Source organism: Microcaecilia unicolor, chromosome 5, assembly GCF_901765095.1.
Source record: "Microcaecilia unicolor chromosome 5, aMicUni1.1, whole genome shotgun sequence".
Classification (NCBI taxonomy): Eukaryota; Metazoa; Chordata; class Amphibia; order Gymnophiona; family Siphonopidae; genus Microcaecilia; species Microcaecilia unicolor.
The window spans coordinates 195,886,159-195,911,514 of NC_044035.1; the positions used below are offsets into that span (position 1 = coordinate 195,886,159).

A 25,356-nucleotide genomic window follows, 5' to 3' on the forward strand; every position below is an offset into this window, starting at 1 on the left:
GTATCCTAACCAGACTATTTGAAGAACCCACCTGTCAGAGGTTATAAGAGGCCACCTTTGGTGAAAAAATATCAACCTCCTCCCCGCCGGCAAGTCGTCTGGCACGGGCACTTTTTCTGAGGCTATGCTGCACTGGAGCCAGTCAAAAGCCCATTCCTTGCTTTTGCTGGGGAGCCGCAGGGGCCTTAGGCGCACGCCGTTGATGGGAACGAGCATGCTGGGACTGAGCCTGGATAGGCTGCTGAGAAGTAGGAGTATACCTATGTCTATTGGAGTATACCTACGTCTATAGGGAGCACCAGCAGGAGAGAGAATCCATAGCGTCATGGTGCTTCTTGATCTGATCGACCATGTCCTCTACTTTTTCTCCAAAAAGATTATCCCCCCAGCTAGGAACATCCGCCATTCGCTGCTGGGTCTTATGATCCAGGTCAGAGACACGCATCACTATACCTTGAGCAGCTACTCGGGATGCCACATCAAAAATGTCGTAAGTACCCATGGCCAGGAATTTGCAACAAGCCTTCTGCTGCCTGACCACCTGGTGAAAGGTTTGGCGAGCTCCAGAGTAAGTGCTTTGACCAAACTGGACAGTTGTCTCACCGAGTTCCACAAGTGGATGCTCGTGTACAGCTGGTAAGTTTGGATCTTGGCAGCGAGCATTGCGGCCTGATATGTTTTCCTCCCAAAAGAATCCAAGGTCCTAGACTCTCTGCCCGGGGGCGCCGAGGCATAGTCTCTAGTACTCTTGGCTCTTCTGAGAGCAGAGTCCACCACCATGGAATCGTGAGGAAGTTGGGCCTTCACCATTACTAGTTCTCCATGGACTCTGTATTGGGACTCAGCTTTTTTGGGGACCACTGGATTAGATAGAGGGAACGACCAGTTTCGCATAAGAACTTCCCTGAGTGTGTTATGCAAGGGGGCCGTTGCAACCTCTGTGGGCGGAGAAGGATAGTCCGAGACCTCGAGCATCTTGGCCCTGGCCTCATCCACAACCTTCATAGGGAAAGGAATGTCCTTAGACATTTCCCGAACAAAGAAGGAAAAAGAAAGACTCTCAGGGGGAGACATCCTTCTTTCAATAGGCGGAGTAGGATCAGAAGGGACCCCATATGACTCTTCCTCCGAAAAATATCTGGGATCTTCCTCTTCCTCCCATGAGCACTCACCATCGGTGTTGGACAGAAGCTTTCTAAGAGCAGCCTGAACCCAAGCCTGTCTCGACGTCTAGGAATGAGGGCCTCGAGGGGGGATGTCGAAAAGTCGACCCCTGCCTTGACTGTGGCGAAGCTTCCTCCACCGAATCGACCCGGGTGGTAGTCGATGCCGATGCCGCAAGTGGCACAGAGGACAGGAAACTCACCACAGGCGAAGGCCCAGATGCCGCTTCCACAGTCGATGCAGAAGGCGCAAGCACCCCTGGCACCGAAGCAGACTGGCGCAGCAATCCTTCCAGAAGCTCTGGAAGAAGGGCCTTGATGTGCTCGTCAAGAGCCTCCTTCGGAAAAAGCTGTGGGGCCGGTGTAGGAGCCGGTGGCAGAATCTGAGGGAGCTCAAGAGCCGGTACCAAGCTGCCAGAAGACCGACGCATCGGCACCTCCTGTATAGAGGGTGAGCAGTCTTCTCGGCGCTGATGCGTCTCGGGTGCCGAATCCCTCGGCTCCCCGGACCTCTCGGTACCATGTCTGGAAGGAGAACGATGACGGTGTTTCTTAGCCTTCGCTCGACGCCCGTCATCGAGATTCCTCAGTACCGAAGAGGGCGAAGTGGAATCCTCATGCCTCCTCGGGGCCAGGTCTGACAAAGGTCGGTCCCGGGGGGCCTGTATAGCAGTAGGCCTCGACACAGGTGGAGACCCACTCGATGACTCGCTGCTCCTAGCGCGATGTGGTCATTCGGCAGCTATTACCTGCACTCTCAAAGTTGATGCTTCCATCGACGTCACCGACCTCGGTACCGATGTCGATGCCGACGTCGAAGGACCAGACCGATCAGCAAAAAGTCTTTCACGCTGAGCCTCCTGAGACACTTGGGTCCGCTTTTTCATAAGAGAACACAGCTTACAAGCAGCTGGCAAATGTTCGGGCCCAAGGCACTGGAGACACCACGCGTGGGGGTCGGTTCCCAAGATGGTCCGGTTGCAGTGAGTAGAACACTTGAAGCTGCTGGAAATCCTCAATGACATGGGCAGAAAAACAGCGGCTGCAAAATTAAAGGACTCGATCGTGCCAAATAAAAAGGCACAAAAAGGGAAAAAAAGACCCAGTTGAGCAGCCTAAAAGGCTGCCAGGACGAAAAAGAAAGGAAACTTAAACAAGTGAAGAAAACTAACAAAATAAGGGAAATAACTCTTTTTTTTATTTTTGAGAAAGGAAAGAAAAAAGAGGGGAGCGGTGAAACGCGAAAATTAATCTCCTGAGCTGAAAACTGAGTGCCGTTGAGAAATAACGTATCACTGAAGACACAGTCAAAAAGAAACTGAGGGACTCACGCTCGTATTGTGGGCGGGAAGCCATTCGCGTATGTGCGGTGTGCTCTGCCCACGCGACTTCTTCGTTTGCTCTCAAGTTTTTGCCAGTCTCCTGGGCTGTCGCGGACGACAACCCAATGGTGAGAATAATCAGCCTGCTTGTCCTCGGAGAAAGACCTTGTAGCCCATCAAGTCTGCCTATCCATACTGTCTACTATCCCTCTTCCTCAAACATTTTCTCAATTACCTTAGCCATGTATGATATATTCGACATTGGACAACAGTTCCAACACAGGAGTCAAGTGAAGCCTTTTTTAAGATTCATATTCCAATTGATCTTTCTAAAATGTTAGGTACATGATTTTCATTCAGAGATGCATTCAGGATCAACACCGAAGCAGGGCCATATCAAGGCACTTTATTCAATTTAGTCAATATAAAAGCAAAAGTTGAAAACAAATTCAAGCCATCAATACAATTCTTCATATAAAGCACAGCTTATACATACATATCGATTCTTCCATGGTCGTTCCTCCTGGGTTGTGGGAGAGAAGCTCCACTCAGAGTCTGCATCCTGCTTGATGTCATGGGAACTTTTGCCTTCATCAGACCTTATAAAGCAACAGAGTGAAAACTTTTTATTGGGACAATTTTTGAAACTATGCAAGTAGATGCAGTCTACATCTACTTTCTCTTCATAACTGCCTAGGGTAAAAAATATCTGAAAAGATCTGAATCTGCTTTTCTACAGATACTTTTTCAATGAAAACCCATGTAGCTCCCTCTACAGTGGACTATCTACTTTGACAATTTTGAATATTGCCCTTTGGAAGGTGTTAAAAATAAATACATTTTTCAATTTTTCCTAACAGTCAAAACATTCAATACATCCTGAGTTATACATTAAGAAACCATCTAGCAACCTAGAATACCATCCTTCAGTATAAAAAGGACAGTCCTTTCTATCAGAGCAATATGTTAAAATATGCATTGTGTCTTCAAGAACTGCTAGATTATTTCAGAATACAAAGTTTGAATTTCTGGAATTCGTATACAAGTTGGGTTGTGTTATGCACTGTTGAATAGCCTTCCTCGTCATGAAACTGGAGAGTGCTACATACTGAATTTTCTAAAGGATGACAATTTTTTTGTATCAGCTCATTTAAGAGTTCGCAAATGTTCACGGAAAGCAGCTTATTATATAGAGGGCTTAAGTTATAAAAAAATTTTTTGGCAAACAGATCTTATGTTTATTAAGATGCGCAAAAGCCCAAAACACTGGTGGATTTTGCCTGGTTCTGCCAGCTTTGCACATTTTAATATACATTGATCCCATCAGCTCACATTGGCTTCTAAATCTTAACTCTGTAGTTAAACAACATGCTTTACCTATAGCAGATGTTTTCTACAGACAGCTGGATAAAGACACACATGTGGGTGGGCGATATAATCTGATGGTACCAGGCCAGAGTAGCTCTCTCAGAACTTAGAAAATGCTGGAAAAACTGAGCATGCACACTCTTATATAGGTACCTCATTTAGTATATTGCTTAACATCAACTTTCAAGGATGTGGGTAAGATTATGTGCCTTATTTATCTTGCTATCTAAAGAGCAACTTTGTTTTCTCCATCGACAAGCAGTATCAATCAGCCACTCTAATGGGTTCTCCCAAGCTGAGAGAGGAAGAGAGCTTGTTCATACCTGTCTGAAGAGAGCCTTTGCCAGAAATTGATACCACTAAGCAAGAAGGTTCTTCACTACTACTACTAATTTCTATAGTGCCACTAGACATATGCAGAGCTGTACACTAATGAGACAGTCCCTGCTCGACAGAGCTCACCGTCTATTCAACACAGACAAACAGGACAAATAAGGGATTACGGAATTACTTATTAAGGGAAAGATTTAAAAAAGACATGGGTACTGAACAGGTAAATAGGAGATAGGAGTTAAAAGCACCCTCAAAAAGGTGAGCTTTTAGTCTAGATTTGAATATAGCCAGAGGCAGAGCGTGACATAATGATTTAGGAAGTCCATTCCAGGCATACAGTGCAGGAAGATAAAAGGAACAGAGTCTGGAGTTGGCAGTAGAGAAGAAAGATACAGATAAGAGAGACTTATCTTATGAATGAAGTTCCCGGGGAAGAGTGTTGAGAGAAATAAGAGGGGGAGATACTGAGGAGCTGCAGAATGAATGCATTTGTAAGTCACATAGAAGTTACATAGAGTTTGAACTGTATGTGGAAACGGATTGGGAGCCAATGAAGTGACCTTAGGAGAGAGCTAATATGAGTGAAGCAATACTGGCAGAATAAAGTCGTGCAGCAGAATTTTGAACAGATTGATGGGGAGAGAGATGGTTTAGTGGGAGACTTGTGAGAAGCAACTTGTTGTAATCTAAGTGTGAGGTGATAAGTGTGTGGATAAGGGTTTTAGTAGTGTACTCACAAAGGAAGGGATGAATTTTGGTGACGTTGTAGAGAAAGAAATGACAGGTTTTAGCAGTCTGTTGGAGTCAAAGGTGACTCCAAGGATACGAGCTGATGAGAAAGGGACGATGCATGTGTTATCTACAGAAACAGAGCATGGGGGAAGAGGAGAGGTGGGTTTAGAAGGAAAGACAAGAAGCTCAGTCTTGGTCATGTTCAGTTTCAGTTGACAGTGAGACATCCAGGCAGCAAAGTCAGAAAGGCAGGCTGAGGCTTGGGCCTGTATTCCTGCCAAAATTTCTGGTGTGGAGAGGTAGATCTGGGAGTCATCTGCATAAAGATGATACTGAAAACCATGGGAGGAGATCAGAGCACCAAGGGAATAAAACAAGCATAGAGAAAAGAAGAGGACTCACGACAGAGCCCTGAAGTATACCGACTGATAGTGGAATAGCAGTGGATGATGATGACCAGAGCATTTGCTAAAAATGCGGTGGGAGAGATAAGAAGAAAACCAAGACAGAACATAGCCCTGAAATCAAAAAGTGGACAGTGTATCAAGGAGTAGCTGGTGATCAACAGTGTCAAAAGCAGTAGATAGATCAAGAAGGATTAGGATAGGCCCTTGGATCTGGCCAGAAACAGGTCACTGGAGATTTCAGCAAGGGCTACATGTTCTTCCTTTCATTCAACCATCTTCATTCTGTTGTGCATCCCATCTTCATTGCTGTTATCATGCCTCTCCTACTCTGTAATCTCTTGTTCCTTTCCCTGCTCTCAGTTGGGAATATCAATCCCAATCCTGGTCCTCAAAATCAACTCTTGCCCTACCTATGCAGATCACACCACAATGTCTCCAATCTTATTTCTGTTCCTCTCCTTTCCCTTTCTTCTCTGCTTTTCTCATGCACCCTGTGAAATGTCCGTTGTCTCCAATAAATTTTCCCACATCCATGACTTCTTTATTTCCCATACTCTCTACCTGCTTGCTCTGAGACTTGACTTTGTCCTGAAGACTCTGCTTCAGTTAGTGCTCTGTGTTATGAGATTACCTTTTCTCCCATACACCTTGCTTGACTGGCAGTGGAGGTAGTGGTGGGCTGCTACTCTCACCTTCTTCTAGATTTCAACCTGTTCTTCCACCTCAGTCCCACTGCTTTTCTTCCTTTGAAATTCCCTCTATCCGTCTATTCACTCCACTATCTCTCCAGGTGGCAGTCGTTTACTGACCCCCCCCCCCCCCCAATGTCCCTTTCTTCCATTCTGAGTGCCTGACTCCTAGCTTTCATCTCTTTCCCTATTCTTGCAGACTTTAACATTCATGCTAATGACCCCTCTGACTCTTACACCTCTTAGTTTCTCACTTTAACATCTTCATTCAATCTTCAGCTGTGCTCCACTAAACCTATGAATCATCTTCAACTGCTCACTCTCCAATTTTTCCACCTCAGTTCTTCCCCTCTGAGACTATTATCCAAATCTTCACACTTAATCACCCTCCCCCCTCCAGTATTGTCCAATCACCCCCAATACATATAGGAATATTCAGGTTTATTGACTCCTGCACTTTCTCTTACCATTGTTTCATCTCTCTTCTCATCCACTATGTTATCCAAATCTGTCAGTGAGGCTGTTTCTTCCTATAATACTATTCTACCCTTTGCTCTGGATACTCTCGCTTCTCCCATTCCCCATTCTGTAAGGCATTCCAAACCCCAGCCTTGGCTGACCTCCAGAATCTACAACCTACATTCCTGTGCTCAATCTGCTGAATGTCTTTGGCTAAAATCCCATGCTGACTTCATTCATTTCAAATGTAGTAGTCTTCTTCAGCAAGTGAAAGAGCAAATTCTCTTGGCTCCAACACATACCATCTCTTTGCCACACTGAACTCTCTTCCTCGAAGTGCCTTCACCTTCAACTCCCCCCCTCCCCTTTCACTGTCTCCTCAGACTATGGCTGAGTATTTCCATGACAAGGTTCACAAAATTAAACTTGAGTTCTCAACCAAGTCACCTCAACCTCTCCTTTCCCCACTCCATTCTTTCAACCTTCCTTCAATCCCTGCCACCTTTTCTTCATTTTCTAAAATCACTAAAGAAACTGAATGTCTTCTTTCCTCCTCCAAACTCACAACTTGTTCCTCTGAGCCCATTCCCATTCAGCACTCTCTCTTCCACTGCCATATCCTCAATCTTTCGCGTTCCACTATAACTATTCCTGATGCCTTCAAACATGCTCTGGTTACACCACTCCTCAAAAAACCTTCATTGGACCTTACCTGCCCTTCTAACTATTGCCCCATCTTGCTCCTCCCTTTCTTATCCAAGCTACTTGAATGTGCTGTTCACCGCCATTGTCTTCACTTTCTTTCAACTCAAGTTATTCTTGTTTGATCCACTACAATTTGGGTTTACATTAATTCTTTAACACTGTTTGCCCTACTGCATTGTTCCCCTTTAAAGCATGATCCAGACAATACTGCAATGTGCAAGTATGTAACATGGCCCAGGTGAAAGTTCTGCAGATGTCTTGTAAGTTTCTTCTAAATGGGCTACATAGCCTGATATGGCTCTGAATGATGCGCCTTTGTCTTATTTTGGACAGTGAATCCAGTTCCAAGGTAACAAAAAGAAATGCAGTCCATTAACCCAGTGCTTCTCCATCCTTTCTTGGAGATACACCTAAGCCAGTCAAGTTTCTGGGATTACTACAATGACTATGCACGAGACAAATATCCAAGGATATTGGAACCAAAAACTACGAAGTGAATAACTACAATCTGTAAGTTTAAATTTTATTTTAACTACACAATTATTTTTAAGATTCTGATTCTGTTGAAACTAAAGTCTGTCAATTCCCCTCTGCATTAAGTCACCAAAGAAATTCACATAGAAGTGCAAAGTATAGTCATTTGATTCTCTATTACTGGAAACAAAATAGTGGAAAGTATTATAAAGAATAAAATTATGGAACAAATAGACAAACATTGTTTAATGGGACAGAGTCAGCATGGATCCAGCCAAGGGAAGTCTTGCCTCACCAATGTACTTCATTTCTTTGAAGGTGTGAATAAACATATGGGTAACTGTGAGCCAGTTGATGTAGTATATCTAGATTTTCAGAAAGCTTTTGACAAAGTTCCTCGTGAGAGACTGCTGAGAAAATGATTAAGTCATGGGATAGGCAATGTCCTCCTGTGGATTAGGAATTGGTTATTGGACAGAAAACAGAGGGTAGGGTTAAATGGCCATTTTTCTCAATGGAGGAAGGTGAGTAGTAGAGTGCCACAGGGACCGGTGCTATTTAACATAATTATAAATTATTTGGAAATTGAAATGACAAGCAAGGGATTTTCCACACATTTTTTTGTTTGTATGTAATATATTTTATTTAAAGGAGGTATAGTTTCTGGGGTAAAGTTTAATACTTCTTGAAGGTATGTTTTAAAGGCATCAAATGGATTAATCCCCGTTGCTTTAGGAAAATTCAAGAACCGCAAATTCAGCCTTCGATTATAATTCTCTAACTGTTACTACTACTACTACTATTTAGCATTTCTATAGCGCTACAAGGCATACGCAGCGCTGCACAAACATAGAAGAAAGACAGTCCCTGCTCAAAGAGCTTACAATCTAATAGACAAAAAATAAATAAAGTAAGCAAATCAAATCAATTAATGTGAACAGGAAGAAAGAGAGGAGGGTAGGTGGAGGCGAGTGGTTACAAGTGGTTACGAGTCAAAAGCAATGTTAAAGTCTACGTTGAGTTGACGAATTATCTTTTATTACCACGGATGAAAGTTCTTGTAATTGAGAAACATCTTGTTTAAGGGCATTTAATTGTTCAGTTGTTTCTTGTTTAGTAGTGTTCAAGGAAATAGTAAGATTATCAACCGTACTCACAAGCTACGTTATTTCTTTAGCAGATCTGGCAACTGTCATGCCCACTCGCTGGAGAGCTTCCCTTATGCTGTCCAGAGTTACCGCCACTGGTTTCTGTGGTTGAGCCAAACGCTCAGCCTGAGGATTTCCAAATTCCAGACCTCCTTTAAAACTCGTCTCACTCGGTCCTCGATCTAGGGCCCCACCTTCACCGACTTCCGAGTCAGGCGGGACCTGTCTAAGGAGACGGTTTTCAGGGAGTGGCGGCGGATGATCCTCCGGAGGGGAGAGTGACACTTCAAGCCCCAAATCTCCCAGGGTCTCTTCCCCCACGGAAACAGCAGGGCCCCTCTCGGTCGATGGGATAGGTGGCCTCGTGGCGAACTGCTCTATCATTTGTTGGTGCGGGGAGGACGTCCTAGCAGTCGAAGCAGCTGCTTTGACTATCCCCTTTCGTTTTGTGTGGGGCATAATGAGAAAAAAGGAGGAAAATTGTTTAACAAACTTCAGACAAGTTCAGCCAACGAACCTCAGCTTGCCGCCGTCTTGACATGCCCCCACCATTCAGCTACATGGACATATTTATAAAAGAAATAGGAGGAAAAGCAAAAAAGCGAAGATACCTGTAGCAGGTATTCTCTGAGGACAGCAGACTTTATATTCTCACAAGTGGGGTGTCGGCGACCTGCGTCACCCAGTCCGGGACTTATGAAAAGCATAAGAAGAACTTGGTGGAGCATGAGACATGATCTACCGCGCAGGAGCGACTGCCTTCCCACTTGCAGCTAGAACGTGGTCTCATCAGTTTTATACTACAGCAAAAATAAAAGTAAAAATAATAAAGAAGACAAATTCATGGGGAGGTGGGAGAGATTATGAGAATATAAAGCCTGCTGTCCTCGGAAAATACCTGCTACAGGTAAGTATCTTCGCTTTCTCCGAGGACAAGCAGGCTTACAGATTTTCATGAAGGGAATCCCTAGCATCCAGGCCCCCCCAAAACAACAAACATTGGTCAACTGGGTCTCACAATGATGAGGACATAACAGAAATTAACATGAAACTATACACAATCTGAATAAGAGTGCTGCCTGGAACAGAATAAAATGGGAAGTTGGATTCTAGACCCCAAACAGATTCTACAACACTGTCTGCTCGGACGAATGTTGCATCGGGTATCCTGCTCAAGACAGTAGTGTGATGTGAATGTGTGGATTGAACACCACGATGCAGCCTTGCAAATTTCTTCAACGTATGCGTGACATGATCCTCCAAGGACAGCCCAGCCTTTGCATAAGTGAAGGAAATGCAATATGCCAACCAAATTGAAATGGTACGTTTCCTGATGGTGACCCCCATCCTGTTGGGATCAAAAGAAACAAAAAGCTGGGCAGATTGTCTGTGGGGCCTGGTCCGCTCCATGTACTAGGCCAATGTTCTTTTGCAATGCAAGATGCTTTCGCCAGGATGGGCATGAGGTCAGGGAACGAATGTTGGCAGGAGAATCGAATGGTTCAGATGCAACTCCGACACCATTTTCGGCCTAAACTTGGGATTGTGTGCTGAAGACTACTCTGTTGTGATGAAACTTAGTATAAGCTACATACACCACTAAGGCCTGAAGCTCACTGACCCTACGAGCTGAAGTAACAGCCACCAAGAAAATGACCTTCCAGGTCAAGTACTTCAGATGGCAGGAATTCAGAGGCTCAAAGGGAGCTTTCATCAGCTATGTGAGAACGATGCTGAGGTCCCATGACACAGGCTTGAGGTTTGATAGGGGGCTTTGACAAAAGCAAACCTCTCATGAAGCGAACAACTAGAGGCTGTCCAGAGATGGGCTTACCTTCTACACGTTGATGATAAACACTAACTGCACCAGACTCTGATAGGTGCAGAAGGTGAGACCAGACTCTGATAGGTGCAGAAGGTATTCAAGCAGGGTCTGTATAGGGCAAGCAAGGGGATCTAGGGCTTTCCTCTCACAAATGACAGCAATCCTCCTCCATTTGAAAGAATAGCATCACTTAGTGGAGTCTTTCCTGGAAGCCAGCAAGACCCACAGGACATCCTCTGAAAGACCCAAGGAAGCGACTTCTAGACTCTCAACATCCATGCTATGAGAGCCAGAGACTGGAGACTGGGATGTAGAAGAGACCCCTCGTTCTGCATGATGAGGGTAGGAAAACACTCCAATCTCCATGGTTCTTAGGAGGATAACTCCAGAAGTAGTGGGGACCATATCTGCCGCAGGCAGTACGGCACAATCAGAATCATGGTTCCACAGTCTTGCTTGAGTTTCAACACAGTTTTTCCCACTAGAGGTATGGGAGGATACGCATACAGAAGACCTGTCCCCCAATTGAGGAGGAAGGAATCTGACACTAGTCTGTCATGAGCCTGAAGCCTGGAACAGAACTGAGGGACCTTGTGATTGATTTGAGTGGCAACAATATCCACCGAGGTACCCCATGCTCGAGAAACTTTGCGGGCTATGCCCATATTGTGAGACCACTCGAGTAGTTGCATTATCCTGCTCAATCTGTTGGCCAGGGTATAGTTTTTGCCCGCCAGATAAATGGCTCAAAAGGAACATTCAATGGTGATGAGCCCAATGCCACATCCGGGCAGCCTTGACACAGAGGGTGCCCCCCTGCTTGTTGATGTAACACATCACAACCTGATTGTCTGTTTGGATGAGCACAATTTGATGAGACAGCTGATCTTTGAAGCCATTAGAGAGTTCCAGATTGCTCGTTGTTCTAGGAGATTGATGTGAAGATTCGTTTCCTGGATGGCCCAAACAGTTTGGGTGTGAAGTCCATCTATATGAGCCCCCCCCCCCCCCCCCATCCCAGGAGAGATGCATCCGTTGTTGGCACCTTTTGTGGTTGAGGAATTTGGAATGGAAGTTCCAGAGTCAAATTGGATCGAATGAAGGGAGCGTGCAAGCTCTGGTAAAACTTGGATGACATCTTCCAGGCTTCCCATAGTTTGATACCACTAGGAAGCCAGGGCCCACTTAGCTGATCTCATGTGAAGACATGTCATGGATACACTGTGGAAGTCATGTGGTCCAACAATCTTAAAATCTGCGGAGCTGTGACCTGCTGACAGGCTCGAACCCTGGAAGCGAGTACGACAAGAGTGTCCGCTTTTGGAACAGCCAACCCATCAGCAAACACCATATTTTTTTTTTCTTATCACATGGTGTTTGCTGATCGGTTGGCTGTTCCTTTGTTTTCTCTGTGGATTAACTTGCATACATAAAGGAATTATTCAAGCCTATCAGCTTCTTCTCAGAAAAAGTTGATTGTGACCCCTGAGGCAGGCGCTTTGGCGCTGAAACACGGACCGTGTCGAGTCCTTGATATGAATATTCTGAATAAACTGGTTTTTGATATCATCTCCCTATTGGTTTGCGCATTTGTCAGCCTCTACTTTTGCTGTTTTGCTATGCTCTGCTGGAGCCAGTCAAAAGCTCATCTCTTGCTTTGCCTGGGGAACAGATGGGGCCTTTGGTGGACGTTGTTGACATGAACGAGCATGCTGGGGTTGAGCTTGAGCAGGCTGGCGAGATGAAGGATTGTACCTACACATTTGTTTGTAATAGGTACTCCTGCTTGGCTTGCCAAAAGTCCTCCTAGCTGAGGAGGTAGATGCAGAAGGTGCCCATCAGGAGAGAGAAGAGATGGTATCCGTATGCTTTTTGATTTGGTCAGCGACCTCCGCAGCCTCTCCAAAAAGTTATCACCCCGCATGGGACATCCAACAACCTCTGTTGAACAGCATGTTCCAAGTCAGAAACATGCAGCCACGAGAGTCTGCACAATGCTATACTCTGGGCTGAGATCCTGGATGCCACATCGAAAGTGTTTTGTGCCCTATACCAAGAATTTTCAACACGCCTTCTGGTACTTGGCCAATTGGCAAAGTGACTCGGCCTGCTCTGGAGGGAGTGTCTCAGCCAGGTCTGACAAACTGCGCACCAAGTTTCGTAAGTAGATACTCATGAAGAGTTGGTAGGATTGTATACAGGAGATGAGAATTGAAGCCCGGTACATCTTCCTCCCAAAAGAATCCAGGGTTAAAGCTTCTCTACCTGGGGACGCCAAGGCATAGCCCTGGAACTCCTAGCTCTTTTGAGAGTGGATTCCACCACCATGGAATTGTGAGGCAACTGAGGATTACCAAAACCAGGTGTACTCTGGATCCAGTACATGGTATTGATCTGGGACCGACAGAGGGGACTCCTAGTTCCTAACGAGGACTTCCTAGATCACTCGTGGAGAGGGACAGTCACAGCCTCCCTAGGAGGAGAAGAGTAGTCCAGGACACCGAGCATCTTGGCCCTGGGCTCGTCCTCCACTTCCAAAGGAAATGGAATGTCATCAGCTATTTCCTTGACAAAAGAAGGAAACTTTCAGGTGGAGGGGAAAGTTCAGAGGGAATTCCATAGGACACATCCAAGGAAAGTACTTTGGATCCTCCTCTGAATCCCATGAGCGCTCCGGAGTGTCGAGACTGAACTTGCCTTGACGTGGAGGAACCATTTCCTCGGAAATGGCATCAAGAAGTTGGTTCCCGCCTCGTCTCCAGTGAAGTTTCCTCCACTGACATCGAGGGAGTACAGGCTTGGGTGGCAGTCGGCACAGGAGAAGTATGCTTGGGGTTGGGTCAGATGATGGATGGTCCCGGGGGCCCTGCAAAGCAGGAGGCCTCGAGGCAGGTGGATGCTTCACTGCTCCCAGTGTCTAAGGATCTAGCAGCAGCCATGCTTACCAATGCTCCCAATGCTGGTGCGATGCTCGATGTCGATGCCAATGTTGAGGAACCAGACTTGGCTCCAAAAATCTTCTCTCAATGAGTCTGTCTGGAAACCTGGGTCCTCTTCTTCATGTGAAAACAGAGGACGCAGTTAGTAGGACTATGGTTGGGCCCGAGACACTGAAAGACACCAAGAATGGGTGTCCTTCCAGAGATAGTCCGATTGCACCGGGTACAGCTTTTAAAACCATGGGAACCTCCGTGGACATGGAAGGAAAATCTTCCTCGGCTAAGCTGAAGCGATGGCGCCAGAAAAATGGGCAAGGCACGGTAAAAAATGAAGGGAAAAATCTCGGCCGAAGTCAAGGTCTAAAAGTGGCTGAATGACAATGAAAAAGAAAGGAAACTTAAAATCGGGCTAAATAAACTACAAATATAAGGAAAAATATCAAATGAAAAGTGTTCCACAAACAGGAACACAATAAAGGATGAAAAAAATCTCTGAAAGGCACAAGAAATCTCTTTTGGACCAAGTGAAGTGAGGAGATGGTAAAAAAACATGCTCTCTCCTCACCTTAGTAGAAAAAGAACTGAGGAGACCATGCTCTCGCAGTGGGCAGTAAGGCTCTTGCACTCCACAAAGCTCTACTTATGCTTTTCGTAAGTCCCGGACCAGGTGACGCGAGTCAGTATCACTCCACGTGTGAGAATCTATAATCCTGCTTGTCCTCGGAGAATATGTTGTCATTCAAAGAATAAGTTTTGGAACTCGCTAGCAGAGTAACATAGTAGATGACGGCAGAAAAAGACCTGCATGGTCCATCCAGTCTGCCCAACAATACAAACTCACATGTGTATACCTTACCTTGATCTGCACCTGCCCCCCCCAGGGCACAGACCGTACAAGTCTGCCCAGCAGTATTTCCCGCCCCCCCCCCCCCCACCGGCTCTGGCACAGACCGCACAAGTCTGCCCTCCACTATCCTCGCCTCCCAACCACCAACCTCTCCTCCCCCACCTGCTCCGCCACCCAATTTTGGCTAAGCTTCTGAGGATCCATTCCTACTGCACAGGATTCCTTTATGCATATCCCACGCATGTTTGAATTCCGTTACCGTTTTCATCTCCACCACCTCCCGCGGGAGGGCATTCCAAGCATCCACCACCCTCTCCGTGAAAAAATACTTCCTGACATCTTTTTTGAGTCTGCCCCCCTTCAATCTCATTTCATGTCCTCTCGTTCTACCGCCTTCCCATCTCCGGAAAAGATTTTTTTGCGGATTAATAACTTTCAAGTATTTGAACGTCTGTATCATATCACCCCTGTTCCTCCTTTCCTCCAGGGTATACATGTCCAGGTCAGCAAGTCTTTGCTCATACGTCTTGGAACGCAAATCCCATACCATTCTCATAGCTTTTCTTTGCACCGCTTCCATTTTTTTTACATCCTTCGCAACGTATGGCCTCCAAAACTGAACACAATACTCCAGGTGGGGCCTCACCAATGACTTGTACAGGGGCATCAACACTTCCTTTCTTCTGCTGATCACACCTCTCTCTATACAGCCTAGCAACCTTCTCGCTACGGCCACCGCCTTGTCACACTGTTTCGTCGCCTTCAGATCCTTGGATACTATCACCCCAAGATCCCTCTCCCCCTCAGTACCTATCAGACTCTCCCCGCCTAACACATAAGTTTCTCGTGGGTTTCTACTCCCTAAATGCATCACTTGTTTATCTGGGTTTTAAAAAGGTGGGTTTGGACAAGTTCCTGGAGGAAAAATTCATAGTTTGTTATTGAGATGGACATGGGGGAAGCTACTTCTTGCCCCAGAATTGGTAGCATGGGATATTGCTACTAATTGGGTTTCTGCCAAGTACTTGTGACCTGGATTGGCCACTGATGGGAGCAGGATACTGGGCTAGATGGACCATTGGTCTGACCCAGTATGACTATTCTTATGTTCTTATCTCCCAGATCTGATCTGAATTTACAACTTTAAAAGGTCTATTCTATCAGACCTGTTGACTTAAAACCTTTATAATCCTGCAGTGCCAACTGATAAACCTTGCTTTACTACACCCAAAGATTGCTGACCAACGGAATCTTTTAAGACAGTAGTGCTACATAGTGAAATCTGCCTAAGGAACTTCTGACACAAAGAATGTGTCTTGGCCCAGCAGACCAAGAGATCTTGGAGATCCTAGTGGTGTGTGGGAGAGGAAACTGTAATCCCCACCAACCAAAGAGAAGACAAAAGTGCAAGAGGTCAGACACCTACATAATGGTAATTAAACAATTACCTCACTGCCATATCAAAGCTATCCCCAGCACCACAGATCATTCTTTGGAACCACAGGCCTGCTGAATGCCAGATCAGCTGCTAAAAAATCCTCAGTGATCCATGATGCCGTCCATGAACAGCATCTTGACATCCTAGGAATAAGTGAAACCTGGCTAGATGAAAGTGGAGGTTTACCACTGGCTAAACTATGACCAACATGTTTCAACATCCAACATCAACATAAACCAAGACTAAGATGGGGTGGAGGGGTAGCTGTCCTGATTCAGGGTACAATGAAACTGTACAGAATCACCATTCCCAAGCTAAATTAATCAGAATCCAGCTAGAAGAGGAGAAACCAATCTGGCTGCTCATAGTATACTAAGCACCTCATAACACATCATCTGTGCAAGAACTCCTTGATCTGATTATACAGGTGACCTTGAATTACTCTAGAATGGTGATCATGGGAGAATTCAATCTACATATCAAAACCCCAGATACCACCACAGATGTCTTCCTGGACTCAATGACAGCACTAGGATTCGCACAGGTAATCAATTTTCCAACTCATGAAAAGGGTCACATACTACAATTTATTTACTACATTTATATCCCACCTTTATCCAAGGCGGTTAACAGTAGTCACTTACATGGTACTAGACACGTAACAATCGCTAAACGTATGATGATGAAACATGATCAGTAAAATGGTTTTAACCACAAAAAAATAAAAATAAAAAATAAAGGTCCAACAGATAAGTCCTCATGTAGCCAAAAAGGATTTTACAAACAGATGTGTTTTTATCAACCACTTGAATTGTTGAATATCTTCACATGATTTCAGGTATCCAGGCAGAGCATTCCACAATGATGGGGCAGCAATAGAAAAGGCCTGTAGTTTTCTCTCTAAGTAGTTATATGACTTCACGGAAGGTAAACAGAGTTGATAGGACGTCTCAGATCTCAGTGCTCATTTCGGTTTATATGATTGCAGGGTATTTCGAAAGCAGTCGGAACAGTCCCAAATATATGCTGCTGAGTCAATACAAGAGGCAGAAATCACATGGTCTATATGTTTTTGCATTGTCAAATTAGTGTCTAGGAAAACTCCCAGACTATAGACAAAGGGCTTCATGATCACTTTTTCACCCTGATATTCAAACATTGTTGGTAGAGATGAGTCAAGAGTCCTACCTACATATATTACTTCTATCTTTGCAATATTTAAAGACATCTTTGCCTGTCTCATCCAATCAACAATTTTGTCAAAAATATTCTTCAGTTGAACAGATAAATCCTGACCATGTTTGTTAACAGGGATGACAAATTGTACATCACCTGCGTATATTCTATACCATGTCTGTAAATTTTGGAAAACATTCCCCAGAGACACCATAAATAAGTTAAAAAGTACTGCCGATAGGGCTGAACCTTGAGGTACACCACGCGTGATTGGAAAGCTAGTGGAAACTGAGTCCTGTACTTCAACATGAAATTTTCTTCTTTGCAAGTACGAAAGAAACCAGGATAAGACTTGATCACCAATGCCAAAATCTGACGTATTAATTAGGGGCTGATGGTCAATCATGTCAAATGCAGATGCAATACCAAGTGAGATAATACAGAAATTAATGTTCTGGTCCATCTAGCACTGGTAGCAGCAAAAATTCCATACTATGGTTGAGTCTAAAACCATATTGAAAATCATTTAACAACTGATTTTCTTCAACAACCTCCATTAGCTGGTGCAACACAGCTTTCTCAATGATTTTTGCTAAGAGTAGAAGAACAGAAATTGGTCTGTAATTATTCATTATTCTTGAATCAAGTGTATTTTTTTAGTAATGACTTAACAGTCGCCTCTTTATTGAAGAGCAAGGATCTACCTGAGCTCTGGTGGGTGATAAGCTCTTCACCAATTTCTCCATCATGTTCTCATCCACCATGTGGAAAGAATTCCAGACTTGATGCACTACTTCTTCTCTTCATGTGGGCAAAACAAATTTATCAGATTCTTAGTTTGATATTTTGGTATCCAGTTTCTGATGTAGCCAAATTGCATAATCCTGAGGGTCAACAATCTGTGTTGATTCATCTTTCCTTCCCCCGATTAAGTATTTCACTGTATGAAATAACTCCCTGGCTGACACCTCAGAATACTGGGATAGCAGTACTGAAATAACATCCTTATCATGAACAGACCATTTTCTAATTAAGTCTTCCCTAAGTGACCACCTGAAACAAATGGTACCTCCCAGAGTTTGGAAGGAGATCAGAGACAAGAAAAATTTGACTGCTGAGAATTTATTAGAGGCCTTGGACTATCCACATGTGGATGAAAAGACAACTATAGTGTCAGAACAGGTTGATATTTGGAATACACACTTAGCTAAGACCTCAGAGAAAATGGCACCACTAAAAAAGGTCTTATAGCCCCACTCACAAACGATCACCATGCTTTTCTGCAGAACTTTGAACCCTTAAGTGTGAAGCAAGGAAATTGGAAAGGAGATGGCATAAATCTCACCTGGGTGAGGACAGACTAAACTGTAGGAAATTCATGACAAAGTACTGCCAAGTCATAACAGCAGCCAAAAAACAATATTTCGCTCAAGGCATTGAAGGAGTGGAGGAGTGGCCTAGTGGTTAGGGTGGTGGACTTTGGTCCTGGGGAACTGAGTTCGATTCCCACTTCAGGCACAGGCAGCTCCTTGTGACTCTGGGCAAGTCACTTAACCCTCCATTGGCCCATGTAAGCCGCATTGAGTCTGCCATGAGTGGGAAAGCGCGGGGTACAAATGTAACAAAAAAAAACAGGCTGCTAATCCAACCAAGTACCTGTTCAGTATAGTAAACAGCCTACTGCAACCCCCACAACAGAAACATCCTGCACAGTCAAAACTGAACTGCAGTGATTTTGCTGCATACTTTACCAACAAACTTAAAAGTCTCCACCAGGATTTACAGGCAGTTCCACCCCAGTCTCCAGTCAGCTAACCAGGAGCGCACAACTTGCCCCCCTCCTGTCTGAAATATGGGACTTTTAACTCAATAATAGAGGAGGACCTTGACAAAATCCTAAGAAGCCTTTGATCAATTACCTACTCCCTCAACTCCTGTTCATCAAAAGTGGTGCAGAAGACAAGCAGGGGCCTCATAGAAGGAGCCACAAAAATTGCGAACTCCTCTCTTTCTAATGGGCAACTGCCAACAGCATTAAAAAGGGAAATGGTGCATTGTTTGCTAAAGAAGAACAACCTTGATCAGGACAAACTAGAAAGTTTTATGGATTAGTTGAGATTATTAAAAAAAAAAGCCACCTTGGTAAAAACTTTGTAAGTCATCTTGACCATAAAGAACTGTATGTACAACATATGCAAAATAAGTGGTTGAAGCTCACTGACTTCTACCCAATGTAATGACTAGAAGAACTACTTTCCAAGTAATGTTTTTCAAATATGACAACTCTGTTGGTTCAAATGGAGGTTTCATTAATTTCATCATAACTGCAGCAATCCCATAAAACTGGAGATTTACACATAGGGAGCTTCATATGAAGAAAGCCTTTCATAAATTTTGAAATTATTGGTTCTATAGCAATAGGACAACTTTGTATATGGTCATGTGTATTCTGATGAGTGACGTTTGAAGACCTGCTTAAGACAAGTGATCACGGTACTGTAGCAATGTAGATGGTGCACATATAAATGCAGTGGTGTACCTAGAGTATTTGACACCCGGGGCCGATCATTTTTAAACACCCCCTCCTCTATATGAAAATATTATTTTTATTAATAATCCACGAGTCATACAACAAGGGTGTACCTAGGAAAGGCAGCATCTTAAACACTGCAGTGAGCACTAGAACATCAATACACCCATTGTAAAACTAACCAAGACATTAGTAAAAATGATCCTGCCAATAGAAAACCATGTCTTTTTCACAAATATAGAACATACATCCTCACCAAGTATAGAATAAGTAACCACAAACTAAAATTAAACTGAACCCCCAAGAGGCCAGATCCCGAAAACAATGCAACACCATAGAAACAGTGATGCACGCCCCCTAGTACTGTGCAAAATATAAAGATAGCAGACATAAATTTGAAAAACTGACAAATACCAATCACCACTTTACAGATTAACAAATAGAAATAAAACAAAAAAAATAGAAAATAAGATAATACCATTTTATTGGACTAATACATTTTTCAATTAGCTTTCAGAGGCCAAAACCTCCTTCCTTAGGTCAATATAGTATACTGCTGGTACGGTCCTGTCCTGACCTGAGGATGGAGGTTTCAGTCTCTGAAAGTTAGTCAAAAATGTATTAAAATTAGTCCAACAAAAAGATCACCTTATTTTCATTTTCTATTTATCACCACAGCCACAATACTACTTTATTCTAAAGCAAATAAATAAATCAATCTTTTTTTCTACCTTTGTCATCTCTGGTTTCTGCTTTCCTCGTCTTCTCTTCACTCTCTCCCTTCCATCCAGCATCTGTTCTCTTTCTCTCTCCCTTTCATCCAGTGTCTGTCTGTTTTCTCTGCCCCTTCCATCCACTGTCTGCCCTCTCCCCCTTTCCATATGGTGTCTGCCAGCTTTCTCTGTCCCTTCCATCCACTGCCTACCTTTTCTTTCCCTTCTATCCAGCATGTGCCTCCCTCTCTCCTTTTTATATGATGCATTCCAGCGTCTCCCCTTCTTGCCATCTTTCTCTCCACTCTCTGTTCCCCATCCATATCCATCTTCTGCTTATCTCCTATTTGACTTTTTTCTCTCCATGTTCACTGTCATTCCCTCTTACTCCCTCTCTCTCCTATCCATAACCTCCTCTCTGTGTCTCTGTCCCTATTCCCCCATGTTCAGCATTTGCTGTGTCCCCATCCCTTCCCATGTTTTTCACCCTTTCTCCCTCTCTCCTGCACTCCAAAACCCAGGGCCAGTATCTCTCTCCCCTGCATCTTGTTCTCTCCCTCCCCTGATCCAGCTTTTTTCCAGTCTCCTCACCCTCATGCATCCCACCTTTCTCTTCCCTCCCCCTTCTTGCTTCCCTTAGATCTAGACTAGCATCACTCTCACTCCTTTCCCTTTCTCCACCCCCCTTTTCCCATTCCCCTGCCATTGCTTTCCTTCCTCTCTCCACCACCCTTTCCCCTTAGGTCTGGCATCGCAGTCGCCACCCCCTCTTCCCCTTAGATGTGGCATCACATCCTCCTATCTCCACCCCCCTTTCCCTTTGGTCTGGCTGGCTGGCTGGCATCGCTTCCCCCCTCCCCCCCCCCGGGACTAGTGCAGTATCACTGTCCCCCTCCTGCACGTCTTTAAACTTTGAGGCTTCTGGCAGCAGCATCAGCAATGTAAGCGCTGCCTTCTGCCTGCCCCGGAAGCACCCTCTATACAGCTTCCCGTGTAGGCGGGACGCTGTCCAGAGAAGGCTACTGGGGCTGGCCAAAGGCAGCGCTTACATTGCTGATGTTGCCGCCAGTGTTGCCAAGTGGGTGGTTTTACCGTCCAATTGGGTGGTTTTCCGCGACCCGCCACGGGAAATTTTTGCCCGCGGCGGGTTGCGGTTTTTTGGGCTCCTTTTGGTTCTTTTGGGCGGTTTTAAAAGCGGTTTTTTCGGCCGCGGGGGGCGGGGTTGCGGGGTTAGTGACGTTTTGAGCGGGGCTGATGACGGGGGAGGCGGGGCCGGTGATGGCGGGGCCGATGATGGCGGGGGCGGGGTTGATGACGGCGGGGGCGGGGGTGTCAGGGGCGGGGTTTGACTTTGGGCGGGTTTTGGGCTGGATTTGGGCTCGATTGGGTGGGAAAACATTTTTCCACCTGGCAACCCTGGTTGCCGCCAGAAGCCTCAAAGTTTAAAGACGCGCAGAGTGGGGCGGATGTGGAGCGAGAAGGGGAAGAGTGATACCGCATAGTCGGGGCGGGGGAGGACACCCATGCAGCACCGCACCGGGGGGTGGGGGGTGGTAAAGACAGCAGCACCGCACCAGTCGGAGGAGGGGGGGGGGAGGAAGACGTCCATGGCAGCACCCCCTTACGAGCTGCACCCGGGGCGGTACACCCCGCCCTCGGTACGCCACTATATAAATGGGTTTTGGTATCTGTTTTTACAGGAAATGATGATCTATTTTTAAAGCCATACAATTTTCCAGCTCGGGGCTTCCTTGCTTCAATCAGATTCTAGTTAATTTGATCAAGTAATCAGAGGGAGCTAAGATACTGCACTCAACATTTAAGCTATAAAAGCAAAACTGAGGAGACTGGGATGCATAAAGACCCTAATAGGAGAGAACGCCATCTCTTTCTCAGGACCAGTATAATGCTATTAAAATCAGACCACTTGATAAAATGTTTGGTTAGCAAATTTGTGTTGAAGGACCATTAATGAGGCTAATGGTTACAGTATATTGCTATGTGATTGGCTGTACGATATGAACACTACATTATCTAAAGATGGACACCTAAGACGCTTATTGGGCAGACTGGATGGACCGTACAGGTCTTTATCTGCCGTCATTTACTATGTTACTTATAGATAATTCTAACTAACTGATGTGAAATAAATTTCCCCAGCACTCTGACATTTTGTTTTGAGAAGTGTGACCATCGTAGGTTGGTCACACAACTGTTGTCAGAATACACCGATATTGAGTTTACTGGAATGACATTCTTTTAACAAAATGGTCTGGATTGGAACCGACAAGGAGAATAACTGATCTTTTGAGAAACAGGATGTATAAATTGGTTCCATTGGAACTTTTGGTCCCACTGTGCCCTTCTAAAGCAAAAAGTACCATATGCAAGATATGAACACATTTCTATGTAAATTGTTTGCTGTCACACTGGTGACAGATGAAACATGCTGGATGCATTTTAGTAGATTTTTTTCATTTATTGTTTGGAAGAAAAGTCTTGGCTTTTTAATGTGGTTAGGCAAATTCCAATGGCATGTTAATTCCCTGGACAGGAGGAAGATAGGATTTTTGGCAATTTATCAAATCCTAGATTCTTAAGTACCGGTAGATATATTTTCAGTCTGTGTGCAGACAAGCTAAAAAAAATTTGTTTGTGAAGATGTAAACACTTGGTGAGAACACAGAGTTCTGCAGCTGGGCCAAATGGCAGTACCTTGTAAAGTAAGTGAATGTTTGCCACCATGAAACACCTTTCCTCTATCCTGTTCAATTTGATGGCTCTACTAGGTAGTTTACTGGAATTCAGAGGTTTTAAGGCCTTCACATATGCTGATAATGTCACCATTTATATTCCATTTTTGAAGAATTTATCAAAGATCTTGCCTACCATCAAATCTCGCTATGAATCTGATAGAATCCTTGGCTGCTAAATTCAAACTTAAACTTAACAAAGACAAAAACAAATTCCTAATTCTGACCAATCACCACCACCCTGTGGTTATTCAGAATGTCATGATAGATAATACAACTTGCCCGTTAGCTACTACTATGAAATTCCTGGGTATAACCATTGACCAGTATCTGTCCTTTGATCCTCAGGTGTTAAAGGTGGTTTCTTGTGTCTTCAATACACTGTGGACATTGATGCGATTGTGCCCTTTCTTTTTGAACTCTGGGCCAGATGCACTAAACTTAACGAGCCAGCAACGTGGTTTTTAAACTGGTTCTAGTCAGTTTAGCGCGCAAGTAGTAAACCGGGACATGCACAAAAGGGTTCTCCGAGCCATTTTCCTGTACGGTAGCAGCTAACGAAAACAGAATGCAAATGAGCTAATTACTATTATAATGTGAATGCGATGCACTACCGTTTCCAACCATGGAAAACCTAATGGGAGGTCTGGACCTCTCGTTGGGGCTGCTGTGAGCGGGACCCATGCAGAGGAGGACGCCTATCGCAAAAATCAGAAGAAAAGTGCTTGTCAGGGACATCTTTTCAATGGCCTAACACTTGGACATCCTTCACTCAAAAAAAAAAAAAAGGACGTCCCTGATGGACACTTGGACGTTTTTTTTCTTCAGATTTTGTGATGGGCGTCCTTCTCTTGGACATGTTTTTCTTACGTGTCACTGGTGTCAGCTAAACACGCTGTGATTAGCTGAGAGAGACCTGGAGGGATATTATCGAAAGGGACGTCCAAATAGTTTTGATATGGTCGCCCTCGCACATCCCGATCCCCGATTCTCTCCGGTGGTGTTCTTGGACATGTTTTGCTTACGTGCCCGAAATGACCACCGCCGGAGAGAATCGGGGATCGTGACGTGTGAGGACACCCAAATCAAAACTATTTGGACATCCCTTTCGATTATGCCCCTCTCAGCCAATCACAGCATGTTTAGCTGACACCAGTGACAGCTAAACGCGCTGTGATTGGCTGAGAGAGACCTGGAGGAGCATAATCGAAAGGGACGTCCAAATAGTTTTGATTTGGACATCCTCGCACGTCCCGATCCCTGATTCTCTCTGGCATGGTCATTTCGGGCACGTAAGAAAAACACATCCAAGAGAAGGACGCCCATCACAAAATTTGAAGGGAAAAACATCCAAGTGCTCGACAGGGACGTCCTTTTTTTTTTGAGTGAAGGATGTGCATGAAGTTGTCTTTTGCATGCGCAAAGCAGTCAGCATAATGAATAGCTGCTCTGCGCATGCTCAGCTGGCCGACTGGCTTCCCCTCCTTAGGAAGGAAATCGTGTGCAAATGAGCTAACAGCGAGCAGCTAATTTGAATGAGATTTCCTTCATGCATGCCTGTTTTTTACCGATTCGCTAAGGGATCGGTAAGGAAAGGGCTCTTTCCATGGAGTTAGTGCATCTGGTTGTCTGTCTTTCGTTCTTTCCAAATCTGATTATTGTAAAGTTATTTATTCAGGTTTGAAGTGCTCCTTAGTCAGGAAATTACAATCAGCACAGAATACCGCTGCCCACCTTGTGTGTAGAGCTCTCCTCTCCTGGTTAAATTGCATTGGCTTCCAATAAATTCTCAGATCATCTTTAAGCTTTGCGTACTTGTTTACCAAATTTTGTATGGCCTATTGCCTAGCTACATGCAGAACCTGATAGACCTGCCTTCAAGAAATGCTTTTCCTACGTCTAGGGAATCTCTCATGCTTCACTATCCAAGTTGTAAAAATCTTCACTATACATCTATTCATACTGCAGGTTTTATCTACCAGCTTCTAAGATGTGGAATTCTTTGCTAAATGGATTGAGATATGTTACTGATTATTATTTCATAAGCTGCTGAAGGGATTTCTATTTGATCAATCCCTCACCTGCATTAGTGCTTGTTAGTCCTTGAGCAAGTTAGGTATCTTGTTTTGGTTACTGTACAGAGGCAATGTTTTTCTTTTTTTGGATTGTCCATTTATTATGTATGCTCCATTACTTGCATTGTACTGTAGTAATTGTTTCCTGTTAGCCACATTGAACCTGAACTTGTGTGGGATAATGTGGGGTATAAATGTCTGAAATAACAGAATTAAGTATAAATATCTTTGAGGTGTTGCAAACATACACAATCTCTAGG

The 25,356-nt window shown here is 44.5% G+C and overlaps 1 protein-coding gene across 1 annotated transcript in view; it reads right to left on the reverse strand.

Moving 5' to 3' along the window:
- Nucleotides 1-25,356, reverse strand: part of ZDHHC1 (zinc finger DHHC-type containing 1) — a 433,998-nt gene that overhangs the window by 78,485 nt on the left and 330,157 nt on the right. The window contains exon 9 of the mRNA XM_030203691.1: nucleotides 2,982-3,084. Within this exon, the coding sequence (XP_030059551.1) occupies nucleotides 2,982-3,084 (103 nt within the window). The remainder of the gene's footprint in view (nucleotides 1-2,981; nucleotides 3,085-25,356) is intronic.